At 37.6% G+C, this 23,708-nt stretch overlaps 1 protein-coding gene across 1 annotated transcript; it reads left to right on the forward strand.

Annotated features, from left to right (window-relative positions):
- Positions 1-11: 11 nt before the first annotated feature.
- Positions 12-23,466, forward strand: ephx2 (epoxide hydrolase 2, cytoplasmic). Its single transcript, XM_036592732.1, has 19 exons — positions 12-220; positions 294-378; positions 539-695; positions 1,613-1,803; positions 2,144-2,266; positions 2,843-2,911; positions 4,712-4,807; positions 5,005-5,083; positions 6,231-6,265; positions 6,354-6,380; positions 11,489-11,574; positions 11,752-11,863; positions 14,200-14,268; positions 16,865-16,904; positions 17,200-17,302; positions 17,697-17,766; positions 18,208-18,288; positions 18,428-18,486; positions 23,152-23,466. Exons 1-19 carry the CDS (start codon positions 123-125, stop codon positions 23,234-23,236), a joined length of 1,665 nt encoding a protein of 554 aa, XP_036448625.1. The 5' UTR covers positions 12-122; the 3' UTR covers positions 23,237-23,466.
- Positions 23,467-23,708: the final 242 nt, after the last annotated feature.

Consider the following 23,708-nt stretch of genomic DNA (forward strand, 5'->3'; position numbering starts at 1 on the left):
AACAAGTCAGCCCACTGTACACCGCACTGTATATTAAACAGGTTCACTCAGTGCAAGCGCTGTCGCTCGTGTCGCTGACTCACCATCCGATTCTCGCTGCTTCGGCTCTACGTTCAAGTTCGATGTATAAAGCTGCGCTGTTTGGACTGTGGGGTGGTGTGTTAACCCCTCACCCGCTGAAGTCTTTTCAGGAAGTCGAAAAAGTTATTAACCTTTCAAAGTAAGTGGTTTCACGTCTCTATTTCTAGTTCATAATGAAGCCCTTTGGTTAAAGCAGGTTGAATCTCCTCTAGGGATTTCATATGGAACACCGTCGTGAAGGGAGGAGACCAGAATGCCCTGTTTCGTGCTGAACGGGGAAAGCTGACCCTTACACAGGTAAAACTTCCGCTCCTCTGTAATTGTGCCCAGTCCAAAGTTCAGGAGGCCTGTTCAGTTTGGGCTGCATACTGAGAACTTTAAATGCAACATTCAGAAAAGTCAGTGCTTTTTACAGGCTTTGGGCATAGTTATTGATTAAATCTTTATATGCTTGAAGATGTTTCCAGAGCTGGAGGCTGAATGTCAGAAGGAGGCCGACAGTCAGGGCCTCCCTCTGCCTGCCCAGTTCTCAGCCCAGACCCTCTTTGATGAGGTAAGGAGGGTAGAGTTCAACAAGACAGTGCTTGATGCTGCTGCAACTCTTCAGCGTCAAGGTATGCAGCACATAAACCTGAGTACCACTCTCACAGCTCCCTGTAGATTATCTACAGATGTTCCAGTTATCTACTGATAGTGGATTTACTAATTTATTAACTAGTTGGTGAAAAGTAGTTGATATTCAACAGTGTTATGGTTACAATTAAGGTTAAGGTCAAGTAAAACTAAAGGGGGATTCCATCGATTTTTCAAAATATCTTCATAATTCAATTGTTGAAATGTAAGAGTTTTCTTATGTGAAATTGTCCACTGTAGACAAATTTACTGACTTAGATTTCTTCACCGCGGCACTGATAGGAACCAGGAGTCGCAAAGTCTATGCAAATATAGTCATTTTATTTACTATAGTTTTTATATGTATTGTCGATAATAGCAAAATGGAAATGGAAAAAGAAAAAGGAATGGAAAAACATTTTCTTTGCTTTGTAATGGCATCCTTTCTGCAGTGAGTGGCTTAAAAAATATGTTTTAGGCCAAAACCCTACCTCAAAACTATCATAAAACAGTGCCTCAGGCTTCAGGCAAAATATTCATAACCATTTCATCATAGTATCTTTTTGTGAGTTTGTTTTCAGAGGCATTAAATGCCTGCTGACATCTAGATGCTATCACAATCTCTAAAAATGCTGTTTCTCTAGAGTTATGCATTTTGCTTTGAACCACTCTTAATCATTTAATTATGCAGAAATGTTTAAAAATCTGTGGATTTCCCCTTTCATTAATGGATAATTTAACAGATTAATTTAATAGATATTTAATTGAACATACGTTAAAAGCAAGGTACGCATCAACAAAGCATCTACAGAGGGCTATCCAAAAAAAAGTTTCCACCTCATATGAAAAATATACAGCGGTATAAATAAATCCTGTACTGATGGTTCCATGAATTAATTCTCTCTTGCTCATTATTAAGGAATAAGTACCTGTGTCTTGGCCAACATCTGGGTTGATGACACCCCTCAGAGGGACAATACTGCTAAAGTTCTCTCAGTCTTGGAAAGCCATTTTGACCTGGTAGTGCGATCCTGTCATGTTGGGGCAAAGTTTCCTGAACCTGCTGTGTTCCACAGTGCCTTGGATAAACTGAATGTTAAACCCCATGAGGTGGGAATAACATTGTCCTTGAGCCTCAAACAGAACATGAACACTACATTTTTGGCTCAGCTTTTCACACACTTTACAAATTGGTTAATTCTGTGTGTTTTGTGTTCAACTAGTTCAGAGGTTCCTGCACAGTTTGGTGATTCTCCAGCTCAAACACACCTGATTCAACTCCAGTTAATTGCCAGGTTTAGTTGGTGTGCTAGAACAGGGAAAACACCAAACTCTGCTGGATTAAGGCCCTGAGTTCCCCACCCCTGAACTAGTTGGCCAGATGTTAGTAGAGCTTTCATATGCCGCATGATCATCATACCTACATTTCTTTAATCACCTTTCTGTTCAGGCTCTCTGGTTGGATGTTTCTGAGGAGAGTGTGAAGGCAGCTGAAAGCTTAGGCATGACTGCTGTTCACATTACTGACATCAGTGAAGCACTGAAGAAGATGGAGAAACTTACAGGGATAAAGGTAATGTTTGTTTTTGTTGGGGGCTCACAGATTGTGCAGCAACAGATAGCCTACAGTCAGTAACTGTATACTTGCCACATAGTGAGAGAACTTGATAAAATGGCAACACAATGTATGTCAGAAATAATAATTAGTAATGCTGTAATTGTTGTTCTTATCAAATCATATTCAGTAGGTCAGAAATCGAGACCATGTTCATATTTATAATTACTCACATAAAGTTGGTAAAGGATGAATGTATGAATAAGATGATGTCGCTGATAATTAAGACGAGGGAGAAACTCAGTTTTTAACACATGACTGTAAATCATTAGTAATCCAATTTAATGTTAATTATCAAGAAGAACCAAAGATGAGTGCTTCCAAAGTGTTGTTGACATTGCTGTAAAACACACTTTACAGTCTCTTTACACCATCTTTTATTTCATTGGCTATGTATTTATGAAACTAAAGATATCAATAGTGTAAGCTATTAAGCTTCATCCTTAAAGCTACACCTTGTAAGTTTTGGGGATTTAGAGACGGTTTGCTAGTGTATGTCAGATGTCTCAGTGACTGGTATTGTGATATCAACAGCTTACTGGTGAGCAGATGCCTCGCTTCTGTGGTCCTGAGGAGGTCAGCCATGGATATGTTACTGTCAAGGTAAAAGCACAGCATCATAATACCAGTGCAGTGTTTTTGGATTGCAACTATATGAGCCATATTTTTCAGTGGTGATAAGATTATCATGCCCTAGAACAGTGATTACAACCTCCAGTTCTAGAGCTGCCTGCCACTTGTTTTGTGGTTTGAACTAGAGGAATAAGGCAGTGTTCACATTACAGTGCTGAAGTTTTTTTTGCCCAAATGCGACACAGATCTGAACTTTTTTTCTGTATATACACTACCTTTTAAAAGTTTGGGATTGCTTGTCATAATAATCTTCATTTTATAGAAAATATTGAATCTAAATCTATAATACAATAAAGATTTACGTATAATTGTGGAGGTATTTTACATATTATAGTAAAAAGGTATTTTAGGTGTCTTGTTCAGTAGTTCAAGAGGTTATGAACTGATAAGTAATAAACTGTAATTATCTATTTACCAACATTTTTTGTCACGTTATCTGCCTCAAGATTTGTTCAGCACTTTGAAAATACAAGGCTTTCTTTTTAGAATCATCTATAGCTCTGTTCATCATTCTGTACCCATCGATTCTTTCTTCATCTTTTTCCTACAAATTATTCGAAACCTGTAAAGTTGCACCCAAGTAGCACAGTAGCCTCATGTTATACGTGCATCTGCAACCAAATTGATTATATATTATTAAAAATACTGATTCCAAACTTTGGAACATTTGTTTTCGAATATTTGAATGGTAGTATGTCTAGTTTGTGTCCATGCGATTGTATTTGAACGATTAGATTGGAATCTATGGTTTTTACATCACACAAATGTGCATATCACTGTGATCCATCATCCAGTGTCACATGTGGATATGTACATCATGCATGTGTCAATTTGAAAGTGTGGGCATGTGGGTTCTTGTAGGACATTAAGCACATTAAGCATATTAATGCAACACATCTTGAATTATGTCACGTACACCTTTGCATTGCAAAATCATCTTAAGTACTGTCATATCAATTTTGTTATTTGAACTGCAGTTTTGATCAGTCAAGGACTGCTGTGCTTAAAGGGCAATTCCACTGATTTTTCAAAATTTATGCATAACGTAGTCGTAGACATTTTATCTACAGTCCAAAACGACCAGTGATCCTACATGTGTCTTCTAAATTTTTATATGTAATGTTGAAAAAGGTAAAATAGTGGTAAATTAAGGGAAATACGTTTTATTTGAGGTCTGTTTTGCCTTATCATGCCATGTGTGTGCCTCTCTGCCCTAAATAGATTAAAGCATATAGATATTTTGGCCCAAAAGCATATTTAAAAACTCTAATGAAACAGAATCTAAGGCTTTTTGTAATCGTTTGTAATTACTGGTAGGTATGACATTGAATGGCAAACAACAGTTCAATTAACTACCAATGATTACAAAATCTAGAACCAGAAACTGGATTCAAGGTCTTGATTTGAAGACCTCTGCTCTAAGGCATAAGGTAACATATTAGTTACCATTTCATGTTGTAACCTTGTCTAGAATGGAGCGTTTAACATCAAACTGCTTTGACTTTGTTTAAACCTTAACAATTTAATTTTGCAGAAATTTTAAAAAATCTGTGGAATTCCCCTTTAAGCACAAGAGGGTCAATAATTCTTTAATGTCAATGTTCACATTAATGTTGGATATGGATCACTTACAAACACAAATGTGTACTGTCTAGGCAATTGAAAATAAACAATAGGGCCTGTAATATAAACGTAGCCAAAGTTTTAGGGGTAAGTGCTGATGCTGTTGCCTAGCAGCAGGGTGATTTATGGTCTGCCTGCCTCTTTAAGCCCGGGGTGAAGATCCATTATGTGGAGATGGGGGATGGCCCTCCTGTTCTGCTCTGCCATGGATTCCCTGAAAGCTGGTTTTCCTGGAAGTACCAGGTAAGGTAGCTGCACATGCTACCCAATGCAAGCTGAGCCCCTACACCATAAAGCCATAGACAGTCCAGAAGATGGGCTAAATTCTGAAAGCTTTGCTGAAAGAAGTGTCTTGTTAATGATGTAGCATGTGGAGTTCAGCATCTACATGGGGAAAGGCATTAATGACATTTATCAATGACATATACTACTGCTCTCAGATTCCTGCCCTGGCTGATGCCGGCTTCAGGGTTATTGCTGCAGATATGAAAGGCTATGGTGACTCCTCTGCTCCAGCAGGTCAGTCCATATTATAATGAGCTGTACCCATTTCAAATGGTTTAATTGCATATCTTTGCTGCTGTTTCTGGTCCACATTATCTCTGTTAGGTATTTCTATATTCTACACTATTTCTAAGGGCACAGAGGTCATGCTTAGAATTGCTTAGAAATTAGACTGAAATAAAATCAAGGGTTTTTTGTAAAGCTACAGAAAGTTCATTGCCAGATTGGAAATGTAGCACCCCATCAGTCCAGTTCTGTCATTCACTCTCATCCTTCTGATCAATGCCCTCTGAATTCCAAATCGGCAGGGCCTTTGATATGTGAACAAGACAGTCTTTTAGTGACATTTTAATCCTGGCCCAAACCCTTTCAAAGTCGAATGATCTTGCTTTTGTCTCTGGAGGTATCTAAAATGATCTCTTGGAGTTTGAAGAGCACTTTCAGGACAGATGAAAGTTGCTATTAATGTTAGTTTCCATCAAGACATTGCAAATCCCTATGGTAGAAGAGCAAAGTCATTACTCTGTATTTGCACAAGTTCTCAGTGACTTATAGAATGTATAAGGAACCCTGATAACCACATGTTACATAACCACCCTATGACCACCTTGAGATGCTAGGTTCAAGACAGACAACAGAAACTAATATTAGAAAGTTAAATATGGCCTCTAAGTTCTAAATGAAGTTTTATGCTGCTGTAAAACATAGTCTTTGGTGTTAATGATAACATCCAGTTAGAAACCACCAAATACAATTTAAAAAAAACCATTTTTTTAAACCATTTGAAGGCCTTTAAGGGATGCTTTCAATACTTTCTTAATTCAAATACATGCTTCAAATGTCATGTGGCTTTTTTGAGAGTGTTCTATATACATGATGCCCTCTTGTGTCACACATTCAATTTAAAAAACAGCATGAATTTCCAAGTAAGTGCGACACCTGCCTCAAGGTATTTTGATTCTGTTCATGTTGTATGATGATTTGGACCCCACGCTGGGAAAGAAAATAAGAATTGCCGTTCTTTAATACTTTACATGTTTAGTGTTTTGTATCTTGTGGGATTCTGTCTGATGGGATCATTGGTTTCTTTGCTGCGTTATTATTGTTGAATATGAACAGTTATAGCAGACAGTTCTAGATATATCCTCTAATCTCTTTGCAGATATTGAGGAATATTCCCAAGAAAGTCTTTCACAGGTAATCTAACAGACAGACAGTCAAAGACATGCCGAAATGTTAAAAATAATTGGTGATTTCATATCATTTTCATATCTTCTGTTTATAGGATCTGGTGACTTTCATGGATAAGTTGGTATGTATATTGCTTTACACTTATGAACAGTATTGTGCAAAAGTCTTAGACATCTAAAAAAAAGAAAACGATTTATCTCAGCAGTAAATGTGTTTTGGCCCATAAACACATGCATACAGTTAAGGATCTGCTTAAGCAGGTATTGGACGGTAACTGACAGATATAAATTCACAATGTATTGTTTATTTGTATTTACTTTAATGTTAATGTTAGTGTTTTTTTCCAAACAAATGATTACTTCCCAATTAAATAGCTTGTCATGAAGCCTATAGTCCTATAGACATATATATGTCTGTGTATTACCATGTAATTTCAATGGAAAGCAACGTGAAATAATCATATAACATATTTTTAATATAAAATTCCACACCTAAGATTCAGCCGCTCAAAATGCAGCATATTCAGGACACCAAGAAGTGCTGACTTCAACACATTTGTTTGAAATACTTGTTCAACTGCACAATTCTGGACTGAATGAATATATTCTGTAGGGTCAAAGTTTCTCCTCCTCCTGTTCAGGCCAGAAGGCATGAAAAGATGTTTGAGAGCAGCTTTGCTGCTGGACTTTTCTATGCATCTTGGCTCAGTATCACAGGAGCCTGTCTTTTAGTCCTGACTCACACATACCCGAGTGTCAGAGTGGATTTAATTCTCTCTTTAAGAGTCAAGGCTGAGAAGTGTGAAAAAATGTGAGCTTCCTTTCTGGTGATGCCAGGATGTTTGTAAATTTACAGATTGAGATTGCAGTGGAACCCTGAGTACGTCTTGCTTCCAAATTCAACATTAATATGCCTAAATTGGTCTAACTGATTGACTGTTACATTGTGAAATCACATGTCCTCTTTCTGCACATTTCTGTAGCAAATCAGTGGTTTTGCACGTCTGTTTGGCACATTGAGTTTAACTGTTCCTTAACATTCCTCAGGCTATTGCAGCATTATGTTTATCTTTTGAAGGGTGAACACATGTAGAGACAGGCCCAGACATTATATGAGACATTTGCACTCTGTATTCTTGGGGACAGTTAGTCCCTGTAAACAGATTGTCAGTGTGTCAAGGATTTTTGTATTATTTTGAAAATACATAATGTAGAAATGTCATTTTTGAGGGATAAATAACTATTGTGCTTCAGAATGAATTCAACAAATGAAAAAAAGTAAACCCAACTAGAAAGGGAACGTTTGTCAATGAACTTTAAGTTGGCTTGACAAGTGTTGCTAGGCTGTTGCTATGGTATTCCAGGTAGTTGCTAAGGTGTTGCTAGGTCATTGTTATGGTATTCCAGGTGGTTGCTAAGGTGTTACTAGGCAATTGCAGTGCTTTCCCAGCTGGTTGCTAAGATATTGGTAGGCCATAGCTATGGTATTCCAGGTGGTTCCTAAAGTGTTTGCTGGGCTGTTGCTTTGGCATGCCAGGTAGTTGCTAAGGTGTTGCTAAGCTGTTGCTGTGGTATCCCAGGTGGTTACTAAGGTATTGCTGGACTGTTGCTGTGTTATCCCAGGTGGTTGCTAAGATGTTGCTAGGCCATTGCTATGGTATACCAGGTAGTTGTTAAAGTGTTACTAGGACACTTGAGAAATGTCCAGAAAACATTTGGCTATAGAGTGTATACTGACTGTGGTGGAATGAGAGATAGAGGTATAAGCATTATATATTATATATTAGTGGAATAACCAAGTTTCAGGATGTTCAGCATTTCCTTGTTTATTCCTGTTGTGTTTGAATGAATGCTATATGAACATCATAAGTCGAATCAGATAAAACAAACCCAAGCAACCTATTCAGGTACAGGCTCTACATTCCTGCAAAGTTCTGTGGTTCTAGCTCGAAAGCTGTAAGTCATGTAGCGTTGCACATTTTTGACAATAGAATAATTGTAAGAAGATAACGAAGAACAGTAATTTAAAGAATGAAAACCATTGATGGTCTTGATTCACAGGAGGATTTGGATTATGTGCTCTTACAGTCAAAATGATCTAAATACTTTTGGGAAATTAGGCCTTATAATTACATTCGTGAAATACGTGAGTATGTATGAAACAACACATGAGGAACAAGCAGCAATCTGAGATTGTGACAGAGAAAAAATCATCAGCACAAAGTTGTTTTTTTTTTCTGAAAAAGTGATCCGTCATAGTTATTGGCACGGCTTAATTTAGTATCCTCCAATTGCCAAGATAAGAACTGAATTTTGCCCTGAAACCTTTCACCTATTTAGAAAGTCCTTGACTCTCACTGTTGCACTTTCCTCTTCTACTTTTTTGTGTGGTTTGAGAAGACTGAGTTGCATTTTTTTCCTGCTAGAAGATCCACTGACAAATTTTCTGTAGAAGCAGACAGATTTTACTATAAATTGTCCTGGAATTTAAGTACACGATGCCTGTAACCTTACAACTTTTCCATTCCTTTTGAATGGTTCTTTTCCTCTGGAAGTTCTGTTTCAGTTTAATCTTAAACTTCTGTTTTCATCTCTGTTCCAAAGTTGGTTTGCAACTCATTTTATGGTTCACTGAGTCTAATGGCAAACATTTAAAATAGCTTGTTGGTGTAGTGCTACCAACCCATCATGTTTTGGAGACCTGGTGACCCAGAGAAGCAACCACTATCTGCACTTCTCCTGAAAACATATCTGCCCATTCAAGCATTCTTTCTTATTGTGAATAGTGACAAACTGCTCTGATGTCCTTTTCCATGTAAAGTCTCCACATCCCCTTTTCAACTCCTTCTCATTTCTTGCCCTAACAATGGGTATTTCAAGTCAAGGCAATAGTATGGATATGTACTTATTTTTAAAATATCCATCGTCAGATATAGGAAGGTCAGCAGCCTTTATGTCATTTCATTTGTGTATTACCTGACCATCACCATGCTGAGCAACAGACTTCAGCTAATCCTGAGAAAAAAAGTAACATCATATTCATATCCCAGCAAAGCAGGAAGTTACAAGTAACTGCTTGTAACTTCCCAAAATCTCAGATAAACTTCTCACACTGCAAACGGAAAGATATTTCAGATTTTATTCTTGAGAATCTCCACAGTTACCAATAGTAGTGATTCATGCATTCTGGAAAATAATATGCTGATGATTTTTTTTCCGTAAATTTTTTTCATGAAAAGGTTTGAAAGTTAATAACATCAAGCAATAAGAACAAAGACAAATTTCAAGGCTTTAGGCACTAATTGGTAGTAATTAGTAAAGCAATTGGTATGCCAGTAATCCCAAGCTATATAGTGAACAGACAACATAGTGCATCATATTTGGCGCAGAAAGATATATAAATGCAACATTCACTCATCTGTAAATTAAAAACCTTGCTCCTGCTTCAGAGTCTGTAATACAAATAATGTGCTTATAGTTTAATTATTTTAATCTGAATTGAATTTGTGAATTTGTCTTTACAGGACTCTAAACTGTTTAATTAAGAATGTGTCACAGTGAGGATATTTTGACTACTTTTAAGTATAAATGACAAACACCATGACCTGTTGCATTATCTTTGGCAGACAGCTTTTAATATAATTTAGATTAATGTGACTCAGTTATTTTTTCCAAGTCTAATTCAATTCATTAGTTATAGGCACTACTGTGAGGACTTGAAAGTACTGAATATGAAAATATTATATTTATTTGGCTTCTGTGTAGATCCAGGACCATTTAGATTAGGTTTCCTACACTTTTGTATGTGTGCTCTTTGGCTTATGTTAACTTATGTTTCCATCAAAAGTAGTTTTTTTGTCTTCAAAAAAAATTTTTTAGTCTGTTCAGTCAGTGTCAGTTGTCATAACACTTACTGAGGTGAAATGACATTGAAACAGACAAAAGTACCTTTTATAACAACAGAAATAAGCCGTTGTAAATGTTTATGTAGATTTATGTCAGTTGTCATCAAAAAATTAAATATTGCTGTAATGTAGAAATTTATCCATACAAAAAAATACCAAAATAAAAGATGAAACAAATGTTTTTAATGTAAATGACCATTTGCGGAAGCATCTGTGACATTAAAAGTGAGTCTGAATTGAACCCAGTTTTTGAATGGTGGAGAAGTATTGCAGAGCAGACATGGGTTCAGATGAGGACAGACAGGGAAGATGACTGAGATGACAGACCCACAAAAAGCCAGTTGAGGTACATAGTAGTTATAGTGGAATCAAATAAACCTCTTCATAACCAGTTTGCTCCGATAGTGTTGGAATTTTTAAACAACAAGGTATGGATATTTCATATAAGAATTTTGAATACAATGAGAAGTTAATTGCGGATTGTAGTAATCTATTGGCAGAATGGCAGTTTCTGTAACACCAAATATGCATGACATTTCAGTGCAGTTAAAAATTGAAACATCTAAAGAGATTACAGGCTATAAAGATGTGATATCAAATGGCGAGGCCGAGCTTGATGTGTGATGATTTACTCTCAGACAATAACAGGGATGGTGGGGGAAGGGTAGCTGCAGGACTGTCACCCTATTCTGAGGACGATCATTATCCTCTAATTAGCCACTGCAGTTGGCAGGCTAATCAAGTAAATATTGTCCAGAGTAAAGTGAATTATCCTGGTGGTTGGAGTGATTGTTTTTTTAATTTGGGAAATGACTGACGTCTGAGTGTGGTTGGCTCCTCCACTGGCTGAGAGATTAACAGATGAAGATTAAGGCTGTAATAGTTTGGGTTGGTGTTATGGTTGATGTTAACCTGCCAAGATACCGCAGTTACAGGATGCCACATTTCTGATAGACATTGACAAAAGAAGCTGGTGCAGTTTGTGCACACTGTTAGTAGGTGAAGGTTAGTAATTTTAATGGTTATTATAATTGGTTATCCAGTCATGTGATAAAGGACTAGTGTTTTTAAGTTAAAAACAGTAATAACTTTATAAAATAGTGTTCAAATGTTCAGTTAGAGCTGGATTGATTACCTAAATAAAATTGTATGCAGTAATAAAAGTGCACCCTGAAGCTCAATGAAATAGCAAGAAACTCGGTCTCCAGTAAAGGCTTGATAATATGTGTTATTGGAAACATGGGCCAGTTATATTTCTCATTGATCATTGTTTGTTAATTTGAGAAGGATTGTTATCTAAATGTCTTCTTTTTTCTTAAACCCAGGGCCTTGCGCAGGTTACTCTGGTGGGCCATGACTGGGGTGGTTCGCTAGTGTGGAATATGGCTCAGGTCCATCCAGAGAGACTGAGGTATGAAGTCCTCCCTATCAACACACCTCTGACTATACTGTTCGTTCAGTATAGATGGTATACTATGTAGTTGTCAAGTCAAATCAGTAACTCGGTTGTTGACATAAGCTTTGCTTGTCGAGATACACATTTGGTTTTAATTGATTTTAATTCAAATGATCTTTTTTGCAATGCAAGGGCTGTGGCTTCTCTCAACACTCCACTGTTCCCTGCGGATCCAAACAAGAATCCAATGGATAGACTGAAGTCTATACCAATCTTTGAATATCAACTGTATTTCCAGGAGCCTGTGAGTTACATACTGTGGAAAAGTTTTCAAATCCCTTTCAAATTTTCTGAATTTTCTGTATTCCGTATTATACATTTATAAATACAGTATGCAGAGACACTTGGTTAGGTGAATACAAATAACAGTAAAAGTAATTACATGTAAGGTTATACAGTACTGTTCATTTATTTAATTTTCAGACAAAATGGACTCTAAGTTAATTTTTTGGGAGATATATCTGAGAAGATAAGACATAATATAATTTCCTTGCATAAGGAAGGGGAAAAAGTGAAAAAACAGGAGTTTTCAATAACTGAATTTCAAAATATTATTAAAAAATACAGAGAAAATAGGACTCTGGTCGACCACCAAAACAGTCACCGTCAGATAAACAGTACCTAAAGCTTAAAGCGCCACTCTTGCTTTAGATCTGAAAAATTACCATGTGTTTCTGTCCGTCCTTCTACTGTGAGAAAACAACTCAACACTGTGCGTTTGAAAGATGTGTAGCTTTCCATCAGATAAACAGTACCTAAAGCTTAAGGCGCCACTCTTGCTTTAGATCTGAAAAAGAAACCGTTACTAAAAAAAGGAAAAATTGCAAATCAAACAAATAAACTGCTGGCATTCTCAGAACAATGGACTGACCACCCCAGAGTGCGGACCTCAACATCATTAAATGCGTTTAAGTGTGGAAGTGCAGCGTCTGGACAGTCTGTGACGGCACATAACAAAAACACAACTGGATGAGCAAGAAATCCGACCGGCTCCCTCTGCATTAAAAGCCAGGTTAGATCAGGAGTCACAACTCAATGATAAGAAGAGCCATTTTGTCCTTTCAACAAAAATCAAACCACCTTGGGAGCCGCAACATTTAATGTCCAATATTTGTCAGTATGTGTTAATGTCCTAGTATAGGCTAAAAATATAAAAGAGAGTGCAGATTTACTTCGCTCTGCTTTAAGCTTTAATAGCCGCTTTCCTGCCCTTTCCGTCAGGAAACTTTTATTCAAAACTAGAGCAGTTTCTTGTAAAATGTTTCTCAGCGTTCGACTGTTTTACGAGGCTGAAGTCGCTTCTCATTCACCAGCTTCTTGTTCGGCTTAAAATTACCAAGTCACTTTTAAATAACAACACTGAGTCACTTAGTCACTTTAAATTGTATATTGTCTCTATATTCTGTGTATATTTAATATATTTCAGTTGGTTTTTCTTGTATTTTTATTTTTACCTATTTACTTTCTGTAGAGTGATTAGCTGAGCCTCACCACAAGCATTTCAATGCATAAATGTCCTGATATGTTGTGCAAATGACAAATAAACTTGAACTCGAAACTTGAGCTCACACAGTGAGAAAATATAAATGCTGTATAGAAAAAAAAGATGCATCGAGATGCATCGATAATTGTTTTATAATCGCATCGCAGCCCTCTGAATCGTAATCGAATCGTGAGGTGCCTAGAGATTCCCACCCCTATATATATATATATATATATATGAAGTTGATTTGACATTGCTTATGCCCAAAAATTTTCGAACTCTCATTGGAGATGCATGATAATTAGATATCTCAGTAACACTCATGTATTTGTGATTACTGTGTAATATCATTTTCTTATCAGACTGACTGTTCATTGTGTGCTGATGAAAGGTTTGCCAGTTACTTCATGTTAATATTACTATCCAGCATCAGATATGTGGGACATAGGCAAATATGCAGGGCATAGGAAAATATTTAGGGTCCATCTGCTTCCAAAAAAATAAAAGCAAAAAAATACAGTGTCTGCTGAAGTTGTTGTATATCCTGATCATAAAAGTGGCCTTTAGGATTACTGTTTAAGCACTCGTTAATTCATTTACCACCACCCAAATATTCAGACCAATATTAGCAGTGCTGTTTTTAATTTAAACCATGTATTTTAATGATTCAGTCGAATCATTAACTACTAAACTCTGTCAGGTCTTCATTTACACGCCCTGATTAGTATCTGAAGAAATGAATGCTCGTACATGGAATGTGTGTGGCCATGCACATTTCACTTCTTGATTATTAAACCAGCAGAATCCAAACTTTGCTACCACATTCCATGTGTGGTTTCCACATTTATTTGAGAACTTTATCCATGACATACTTTATCCATACAGGGTGAGATTATTCTTTGCCCTTAGTTTTTATGTCTTTCCGTCAGATTCACTTCTTGATCTTTTCACTCTTTTCATGTGATAAAGAAGAAACTGAAAATGTCTAGGTTCGAATACTTTTGGAAGGCACTGTATTATTTGAATAATGCTTATTTTGCACTGTGTCAGAGAAGAACAGTATACAAACAGTATGTTCCCTATGTCTGTCTGAACAGGGAGTAGCAGAGGCTGAACTGGAGAAGAACCTGGCCAGGACTTTCAAACTGCTGTTCACTGCAAGTGATGTAAGTCAATAAGTCAGACAGTGAAACTCTGGTCTGCAAACATGAAGTATATGTACTGATAAGAACTGATGTTAAAGATAATAGTTAAAAATAGAAGCTCGATAAAAATGCATATTCACAAGAATTGCCCATTAGTAAATGTGCACAGCACTGGGACAGAAACTGTTGAATAGTCTCTTTATTCTCAGCTTATCCTCCTTAAATGTACAGGGGCGAAGCTTGACTTTAGTTGGGTCAGTCTTGCTCCTGCTGAACAGTTCAGTGTTTCCCTGTTCTTGGAAACCTATGGATTTGCATATGTTTTGTAAATTTGGTTTTAATCATTGAGTAACTGCCGTTAAAGGGGAATTCCACTGAGTTGTTAAAATGTAAATAAAGCTGTTCAGAGTGGTTTGATGTGAAATGTGCCATTCTAGAGAAACATACTGAGTCAGAATTGTTCGCAATGGTGGTGATAGGAATCAGACATCTCTAAATCCCTCTAAAAGCTACAGAAGCTGTACAGAAAGTTACTACATTAAATAGTAACAAATATGCTGCCTGTTGCCTGAGACATTGTTTTATTTTAGTTTTTTTAAATTATACAGTAATTTTGAAAAAAAAATCGGTGGAATTCCCCTTTAATGGACTAGTGCAGAGTTTGCAGTTCTAACACAGACATTACTATGGATAAAGCACACAGCACGTCATTTACTGAGGGCATGAGGTCAGTTCCGCACCACAAAGATCAGTTTTTAATTCAGGACCCTCTCGCTCAATCCGTGAGAGTGCTTATAAGGCTCTGCACAAAAAGACATGCACTAAATATAGCTTAGTCAGAGAAGGGCCAACTGCGGGGATTCTGCTGTCTCAGCAATTTCCCTTAAATTGAACAAAATACAGATATGCCCTAGAGCCTTAATCTTGCTCCTATCTCAGAATAGCAGCCAAAATTGAAGACGAAAGCAGTGTGAGGAAGAAAAAAGGTGTCTGCATTACAAGCCTGCAAAGTCTCGTTCTGGTCCGTCAAGAGGGCATGCAGAAGTCTGCCTTTATCACAAGTGCCATTGGCGGGCTTTCCATATTTACAAGGTTTATCATGGCCATCAGAAAGCAGTGCTGATGGAGATCAAAGAGCAGGCTGTGTTGTTGTGGCTGAGTGACTTGGCATCGTAATGAGGGCCACATAAAGGCCCTCCATCCGGGCCTCTGCTCCTGGAGTAATGAGTCACTACTGACCAGCCAGGCCATCACTCAACCAGGCTGAGACAGCCGCAGCGCATCCTAATGAGTGCGTGGGCCAGCAGCGTGGAGGCCTGGCTAGAGTCCCTGCTCTGATGGCAGCCTTTTATCTCCACACTTGCCCCTTGTCAAACGGAGGATGTCACCCGCTCACAGAGGGGTCAGGCCTCATAGGAACGCTCCACACTAATTAACGTGAACATTCGTTCTTTCCACATGTGCTGCATCTATAAATGCCATTTGTGCCACAAAGGGGAGTGGTGATACTATTACTGGAGCTGTTCCAAGTTCCAAGGTGTTATTAGTAGGGCAAAGTGTGATAGATTTGATATGATCTCACTCAGAGAGTAGCAGCTATTCCAAGAAATAGTGAAGCAGGGACACGAGAGATCATATCTAGAAGGGCTAATTAAATTCAGATATCTTCTGTCAGTCAGTTATTTAATGACTATTAACATTCGCCATAGGCTCCAGGAAATAAAAGTGAAAGGTGAAGTGAAAAGACTGCTTCATTTTTTCTAAGCAAATGACATCACAAGGTTAAGGCATGTCAGTGACTGTAGTGTAATGAGAAGTTACAGTACTGTGCAAAAGTCAGAGACCCCTCTTTTGTTTTAATTTTTTATGTCACTTCCAGTCAAAATGGCACTCAACTTTTCAGGAGATATTTCTAAGGAGATTAGATATAAAATAATCCAACTGTATAAGGAAGGGTGAAATAAAAAGGAAAATCAAAGTTCAAAAAAAGATATCGAGCAAATGGAACTCCTAATGACCGTGCAAAACCTGGTAGACCACCAAAACTGTCACCATCAGACAAACAGTATTTAAAGTTTGCATCTTTGAGAGAGAGGAGAAAACTTTTGCTTCAGATCCTTCCACTGTGAGAAGAAAACAGTGCTATGAGTCTGAAAGGATGTGTGAAGAAGCTGTTACCGAGGAGAGAAAATAGATGTAAAACAAAAAAGCTGCTGTTGTCCTCAGAACAAAGCGTCATTGAATGTGTTTGGGATTATTTGGTGAGAAGTAGCAAATGCAACCAACTTCTAAAACTGAACTTTGGACGTATGGAAAAATATTCCTGTAGATTTCTTTGAAAAACTGAAAACAAGTCCTCTAAAAAGGATGAAGTGTTACATTAAATGTAATTATTTCAGCTTCTGCTTAATCTCTGTTAAATATATATTTTCTGTTTTTTCCTGAAGCTGAAAAATGAATGACTTGTACTTAGGGGCTGTTTTGACTGGAAATTAAATGAACGAAGGGTGGAGTACCCTATCTCAGAACAAGTATCCACAGTACTGAATATTAGAATTAGTTTGGTAAAGTCTTAAAAATCTTTTTTTAAGTGTGTTTTGTCATGTTTTTATAACAGGATAAATCTTGGGTGGTTTCTCCTGGGGTCCTTAAGAAAGGTAATAAACTTGTGAAACTTCTGAATTTATGCTAAATAAATCTACTGAATGAACCACCTGCATTGATCATTTGAATGTATATCATGTCCCATTAAACACGCTTGCCTCACACTTCGCAAATTAAATTTAGCATGTGGCTCTCACTCAGGGACAGTGTTAACCTCTGCAGTGCTATGGCCTGGAAAGAGCATAGTTTAACACCCTGGACTGTTGTTTGGGTGTGTTTTGACACTTTGGGGTGTGTAGTGTCTTTGAAGATTCTGTGGGTAATTGTTTTCTTTCCTGTTCCTCTCAGGAGGCCTGTTTGTTGGGTTGCCTGAGGAAGTTCCTAGGAGTTCCATTCTGACTGAGGAGGCTCTGCAGTACTATGTCCAGCAGTTCACAAAATCTGGCTTCAGGTACACAGAGAAAGAGGCTCAGAGTCTCAGAGCACTGCATTCCGTAACAGTATTTTTCGCTCCCTGTTAATCATTTGACTTGCATAGATACTACATTACAGTATTATTCATACTGCATATCCTCACTGATGTAACAAAACATCATAAATGATATTTTATAGGTACTTTATATGAAAGAGTGGGGCTGTCCTTAAGTCTAATGTGCGTTATGTATGTATGTATGTAAAAATATTTTATTCCAAGGAATTTTGGGCAGCTGATATTTTCAAATAGAGAAAACATTAAAAAACAAACTGAAGCAGAATGTATAATCTGTGCACTGATTATGCATGCACATTCATACATGATCATCAAAGTTGCAATTTTTTGTACTGAGGGAATGTTTGTGTCCAAGGGGTCCTCTGAACTGGTATCGGAACATAGAGAGGAACTGGCGCTGGCTGTGTTCCAGGCCGAGGAGCAAGGCAAGTGTGCTCCAGCTCCTCTAGCTGTGCTCCAGCTCTGACACCATCACTGTCAAAAACACCCCAGTGCCCGGCTCTTCAGCAAACTCGCATGGCATTAAGCACAATCATGCACGCTGCACACAACAGATGGCCTCCGCTGCCTATTCCCCAACATCTGCTCCTGAGAGGCCTGGAATGAAGTGCTCTGTTGCACTCGCTACATCTCTGATAAACATATCTCTTAATGCAGTGGATGTAGACCACAACCAATCCTTTCTAACTGTTAGGTGCTGCTCCGCAATGGCCACTCTGTTTGTCTCTCAGCCATAAAGAAATAAGTCATAGCTCTCCTTACTGTTCTTATCATATGTGAGCAGTTAGTTTGCAATATTGTTTAGTGTGGATAGCACATAAGACAACTACATCACATGCTTCAGAGAACTCTTTTCCTATATGCAGATCCTGATGCCAGCTTTGATGGTGACCACAGGGAAGGACAAAGTGCTTCTGCCCAGCTTCAGCACTGGCATGGAGCAAACGGTGAGTGCAAAAATGTAAACTTTTTATTTGTAAACTTGTAATCATTTTACATTTAACACAACATCATTAAACTCATTGCATTACTCATCTGAGCTGATTCAGTGAGTTAAATGCTTTTCAATCTGTTGTTTTTTTCAAGATTCCCAATTTAACAAGGGCCCACATTGAGGACTGTGGTCACTGGACCCAGATGGAGAGGTATGTAAATTATGTCTGCTCTAGTGTGCAGGTTAAGAGCACGTTGTTCATCCGGCTGGACGTCAAATGAACATCACATAAACACCCCTTAGATTTAACATTATTCATGTATTAAGCATTAACCCATTGAACCCCTGGCTTATTCAGTTACATTCGTCAAAAAAAAAAGACTAGGAAAGCATAGTTTTGCTGGGCCGGTATCAGATGCAGGATATAAACACTCGTGCAGTTTATGCAAGTGCTCAGTTAACATTTTAGTCCACCTGACCACATTTTTACCAGCTCCTTTTTGTAAATAAATACACATTTTCTTTTATAATACTAGTAGTACTATTACTACTACTAAAATCTCTGTTCTCTGTGGATTTGTATCATAGTTCTATCCACTTACATGTCATGAATAAATCCATTAAGACTGATTTAGGTAGCTGTTTAGTTAGGTCTGAAATAGTTGTCTGCCTGTCCGCTGAAGGCCTAGTCCTTTTCACCGCAAACCTTGAATTCCAACCTTGTGAAGAAGAGAGCATTTGACTGACATGCAAAATGACCAATTTCAGCCCACTGTTTTGCCACAGGTGATTATTAAAATCCCTCAGATATATCTCACTCATATTTCATCACAGCGTCCAGGGCAAGCAGCTGTTCGTTGTTGCTGACTACAATTTGCTGGAAAGCTGGAAAAACAAAACATTGCTGTCTGAATGATAAACACTGTACTGAAGTGTGTATACATGGATGTGCTGATAGCCCCTCAGAATACACCTGACAAATCCCAAGAGTTGTGGCAAAAAAATAACAGACACTCTGTGTGGGCAGACAGTCTCAGACTAGGTTTAAATTTCTACTCACACACTCACACAAATGTTAGCAGGTACCTACAACAATGAAACACTGGTAAAAAACACTGCTTATACTTCAAAGTGCTCATTTCCAACTGAAGTCGAAGTTTATTCGTGCTCGAATAAACACTAATTACTAGGGATGTATTGATACCAGTACTGGTATTGGGTATCGGTCCAATACCATGCTCATTTACTCATACTCAGAAATCCACTGATACCAACATTCCGATACCTGCTGATACCATTTGACATGAGCCGAGTGTGCACTACTGTGCTAATGAAAAAATGACTCCAACTGGCTGTGAAGGAGGCTGTGTTCACACAGAGAAGTGATACTTCTCCTTGGCATTTTCCCATCAAACCTGCACTGTGTGATTTTAGCCTGTTTTGAAACACAATCACAACTGCTTCCCCAGTACGAGTCAAGACACGAAGGCTAGAAAAACAGCCTTCAGAGAGACAAAAAGTCAACATTTGCTAACAAAATCCATAAATGCTGACTTTACTCTGTTTGACTGAATAGAATAGTGAGTTATAAATGTTAATATGGTGATTGTTTTGTAAAATAGTCTGTAGACAGGTAATTTTCTGTCCAGTTTTCTCTCACTTTCACCCTTTGTCAGTGTTATTTTATGTCTGTGTACTGTAGCTTAGAGCACACAAAAAAATAGCATTCATTTACATAATATATTAGCAATGAGCTTTCTTGTGCATAATTTCATTCATTTTGAAGAGCACTTTCTTGATTATAATATAAGAGCAGAAAGCAGAGTCCATGTTTTGAACAGGGTAGAGCTCTTCTGCAGGGTTTCTGCAGGGTGAAGGCACATGTTGGAGTAGTTAAAAACAATCTGCTGTCACTACAGTCAAACTGCCAATCTCATAAATAATAGGACTGACTGTTCTCAAGGTTAAACAACCCAACCTTGAATCCATTTCTCCACAAGAAATTCCTCAAATCCTGGCCATGATTTAAAGCCATGGTCTGCTGGGCTTTTGCATTTAAGAACCCAGAGGCGTTGTTTATCAAAAGCAAGAACCAACACATTGCTGGGTACTGGAGTTTTGCAAATAATGGATTTTTTTGGTTGTTTTAAAGAGCCCATATCATGGAAAAATTATTTTTTTTTCACTTTGTTGAAATAAGTAAGTTATGGTAGTCTAAACACTGTTTCAAAACGTATCATCAGCTCTTCAGTCCATACAGTCCAACTAAGCACCAAAAACAGCCCATTTTATTCCTTGTTTTTGCGATGTCAGAAAAAACAATGCATTTACATAAATCCACCTATTGAGCCTACAGCAGTTTAACCCCACCCATTCAAGCTATAAGGAGTGTTTGAGCCTGGACTGATTTTTGAAACAATACATCCGGCCAATCAGAACAAAGCTCATTTACATATATCAGTCTTAAATGCACAGTAATAAAAACAGCCAGAGATAAAGAGAGGTTGGAAAACGGTCATAAAAATGAATTACAGTTATTTTGGTAAATAAAGCCATACAAATCTCATAAGTGCACCTTATAATACAAGAAGAAGGTAGGATATGTGCCCTTAATAGGTGTTGATAAAACACCCTGATATTATGTAGTCAAGCTTTTGTAATGCTACAAATATCATATCATGAAATAGGTGGAGAAAATGAATCTAGAAAGCAATCTAGAAATTAGATAAGCATATTATACATAGGTCACTTCAGTGTAAGTATTAGCAGTCATAGAGATGGAAAGGATGCATGTTTTTGGATGAAACTACCCATACCCCACCCCACCCCATACACTCCCATAGTGACAGATGATAGCAGTTGCAGGCACCATATCAGACATAGTGGTGAAAATGGGAACTCCATCCATCTCTGCCCAGGTCTATGCAATGCATCTATTGTTCCACCTTCTAACTCCTGTCATTTCATTCAGGGGGGCATTTTGGCTAAAGTTGATACAATTCTGCTATTTCTGCAGGCTTTCTAGTGACCACTCTACCAGTGGAATGGAATTCAAATTCAAATAAAAAAAATGTTATATTTTTTATATTTTTATTTTTACATGCAATTTAATAAAAAAATAATAAACATTTCAAGGCTAAACTGGGGGATAAAGGCATGTGGATTCTTATGTATTTAACCTAGACTAAAAATACAAAATATTTGTGGTTAATGTTCCTTCCATATTAAGTGTGAGTAATCCAAGGCTTTCTGCAATAATAGTCAAGCTGTGTGTCTAATTATAGTCGTCAACAGGGCAGCGCTGGACAGGCAATGATTTAAGCATCTTCTACAATCAGCTGACCTGAGACCACAGAGCACTTCTGGAACAAAATTATTTGCTCATTGTCTCAACCTCAACCCTCACTCTCCTCTGAAGACACTGATCAGTTGGCTGTTTGTTGACATTGTAACCATTCCAAAAGTGTGATGCTGCCTTTAAAAAAAAAATCCCGGATTAACCAGTAGCTATATGTAAAACCTTTTAGCAGTAACGCTTCTTTGGAGCAACACCATAGAAGAACCATGATTGATTCCCTAAATAGCTTTTTAATTGCAAATGAGATGTGCAGGTCTGAAAAGCATTTTTAAAGTTTAAAAAACCTTCTAAATATAAATGTTAAGGTTTTGTCCCAGGAGCATTCAGCTTTGATCCTGGAGGGCTGGTGTTCTTTGAATTTAAATTTGATTCAAATTTGCACATCAGTTCAACATGAATAAAATACATTACATCTACATGATTCTTGATAAAAGTAGGTAAAATGAACAACGGTAATTTGTTGATGTAATACGTTCCATACATGTGGAACCAGTGTACATATTCAAGTAAATTCAAATCAACATTTTTTCAGTGCTGCTCTTCACAAACTAAAGGTTTATTCAACCCAGTTTTCTTGAGGTTGAAGGAGAGCACATGCTTACTCTGAGACTCTTGAAGCGCCATTGCATCTTTTTGAACTGCCATTAAAACAGCTTCATTGTGTGATGCAGGGAGGGGGGAGGGGTGTCCATCCTACCTACCCAGAAAGAGTGAGGCTATTGTGCTGTCTTGGACTCCTGGCCATGGATGACTCTGGAAATGTTTTTCCTAGACCTTATTTCCAATCGAAGAACAAGAAGCCCTTGTTTTTAGGAACAGGTGAATAGGTGGACTTGTGGTGTGGTGAAGCTGCAGTGTAAAACATTTATGTTCAACCAAAATGAAAGAAAAACACAAAGGGTTAAGTGTTGTAGTAGTAAGCATGTTACTACAGTAATAGGTGTGATACTGTGTGTGAAAGTGAGGCATTTTGGTGTAGATTGAAGCTAAACAGATGAAAGACTAGTCAGTTATCCTTACAGGGTGACTGAGGCGCTAAGCTACACTATGTAAGATTTGGGGATTTGGAGACCTCTGTGGTGAAATGTTTAATTGCACACAATGTGTGAAAGAATATTTTGTAATGTCGGTTGTGTTTCGGGATGAATCAGATGATTGTAAGCATGCTGAAAAAGTATACAAAGAGAACTCAGTTAAAACTTAATGAAGGATGTGTCTTCTGATGGTCTGATCTACTTTTGCCATCATGTCTTCATCAGTATAATTGTTGTTTTTACATTTGAGACCTAAACATTGAACTGGACCTTCTTTTTTAGCCTGTGTGTGTGATGTTGATCGGTAATGATGTATGACATGGTCCAAAAAACTCTATTTTCCATTTTAACCAATTTTGCACAGCGGAAAATTAAATGTCTTTACATTTCTGCATTTGTGATTGAAATTTTTTATTTCTAGTTTCCATCTTCTTTATATTTTGCAGTGAATTATTTGTTTTAACCATTGTTTTTTGTTCATCAGGCCAGCCGAGCTCAATAAAATCCTCATCTCCTGGCTGAAAGAGACACACCAGAAAGCATCCATACCCATCTTTCCAAAACTGTGAGGTGATTCTTAAGGCCTCAAGAGTTGAAGAGTACAGCCTCACTATGAGAATGGACAGCTACAGCTGGGATTCAGTACATTAAATTCAGTAATATTTGTATGTTTTTTACAGAACCATGCATTAATATAGAGCTTTGCACTATTTGCCAACCTAATTTTAGTTTGCATAATATGAAGTTAATAGTGCAATAATATGAAGAAGACTTTATTAAAAGCTTTGTGCAAAACAAAACAATAAATGACTAAGTGTGTTTGTAATAAACTGCATCTTCATCACTGTGTATACAATACACAGCTAGCAAAATGCACACCGTCTTCCTGATATAAGCTCTCAGCGGAAATATTAATCCTGTTCCAACTCCACGGCACAGCGCTAGTTCCTCACAGCCAGTAATCAACCCATTCAGAGCTTTCACTGTTATCAAGATTGGAAACAAGACACTAGCTGTCATTTCCTGAGGTGTAGCTTTGAT

The sequence above is a fragment of the Colossoma macropomum genome, unplaced genomic scaffold, assembly GCF_904425465.1.
Source record: "Colossoma macropomum unplaced genomic scaffold, Colossoma_macropomum, whole genome shotgun sequence".
Classification (NCBI taxonomy): domain Eukaryota; kingdom Metazoa; phylum Chordata; class Actinopteri; order Characiformes; family Serrasalmidae; genus Colossoma; species Colossoma macropomum.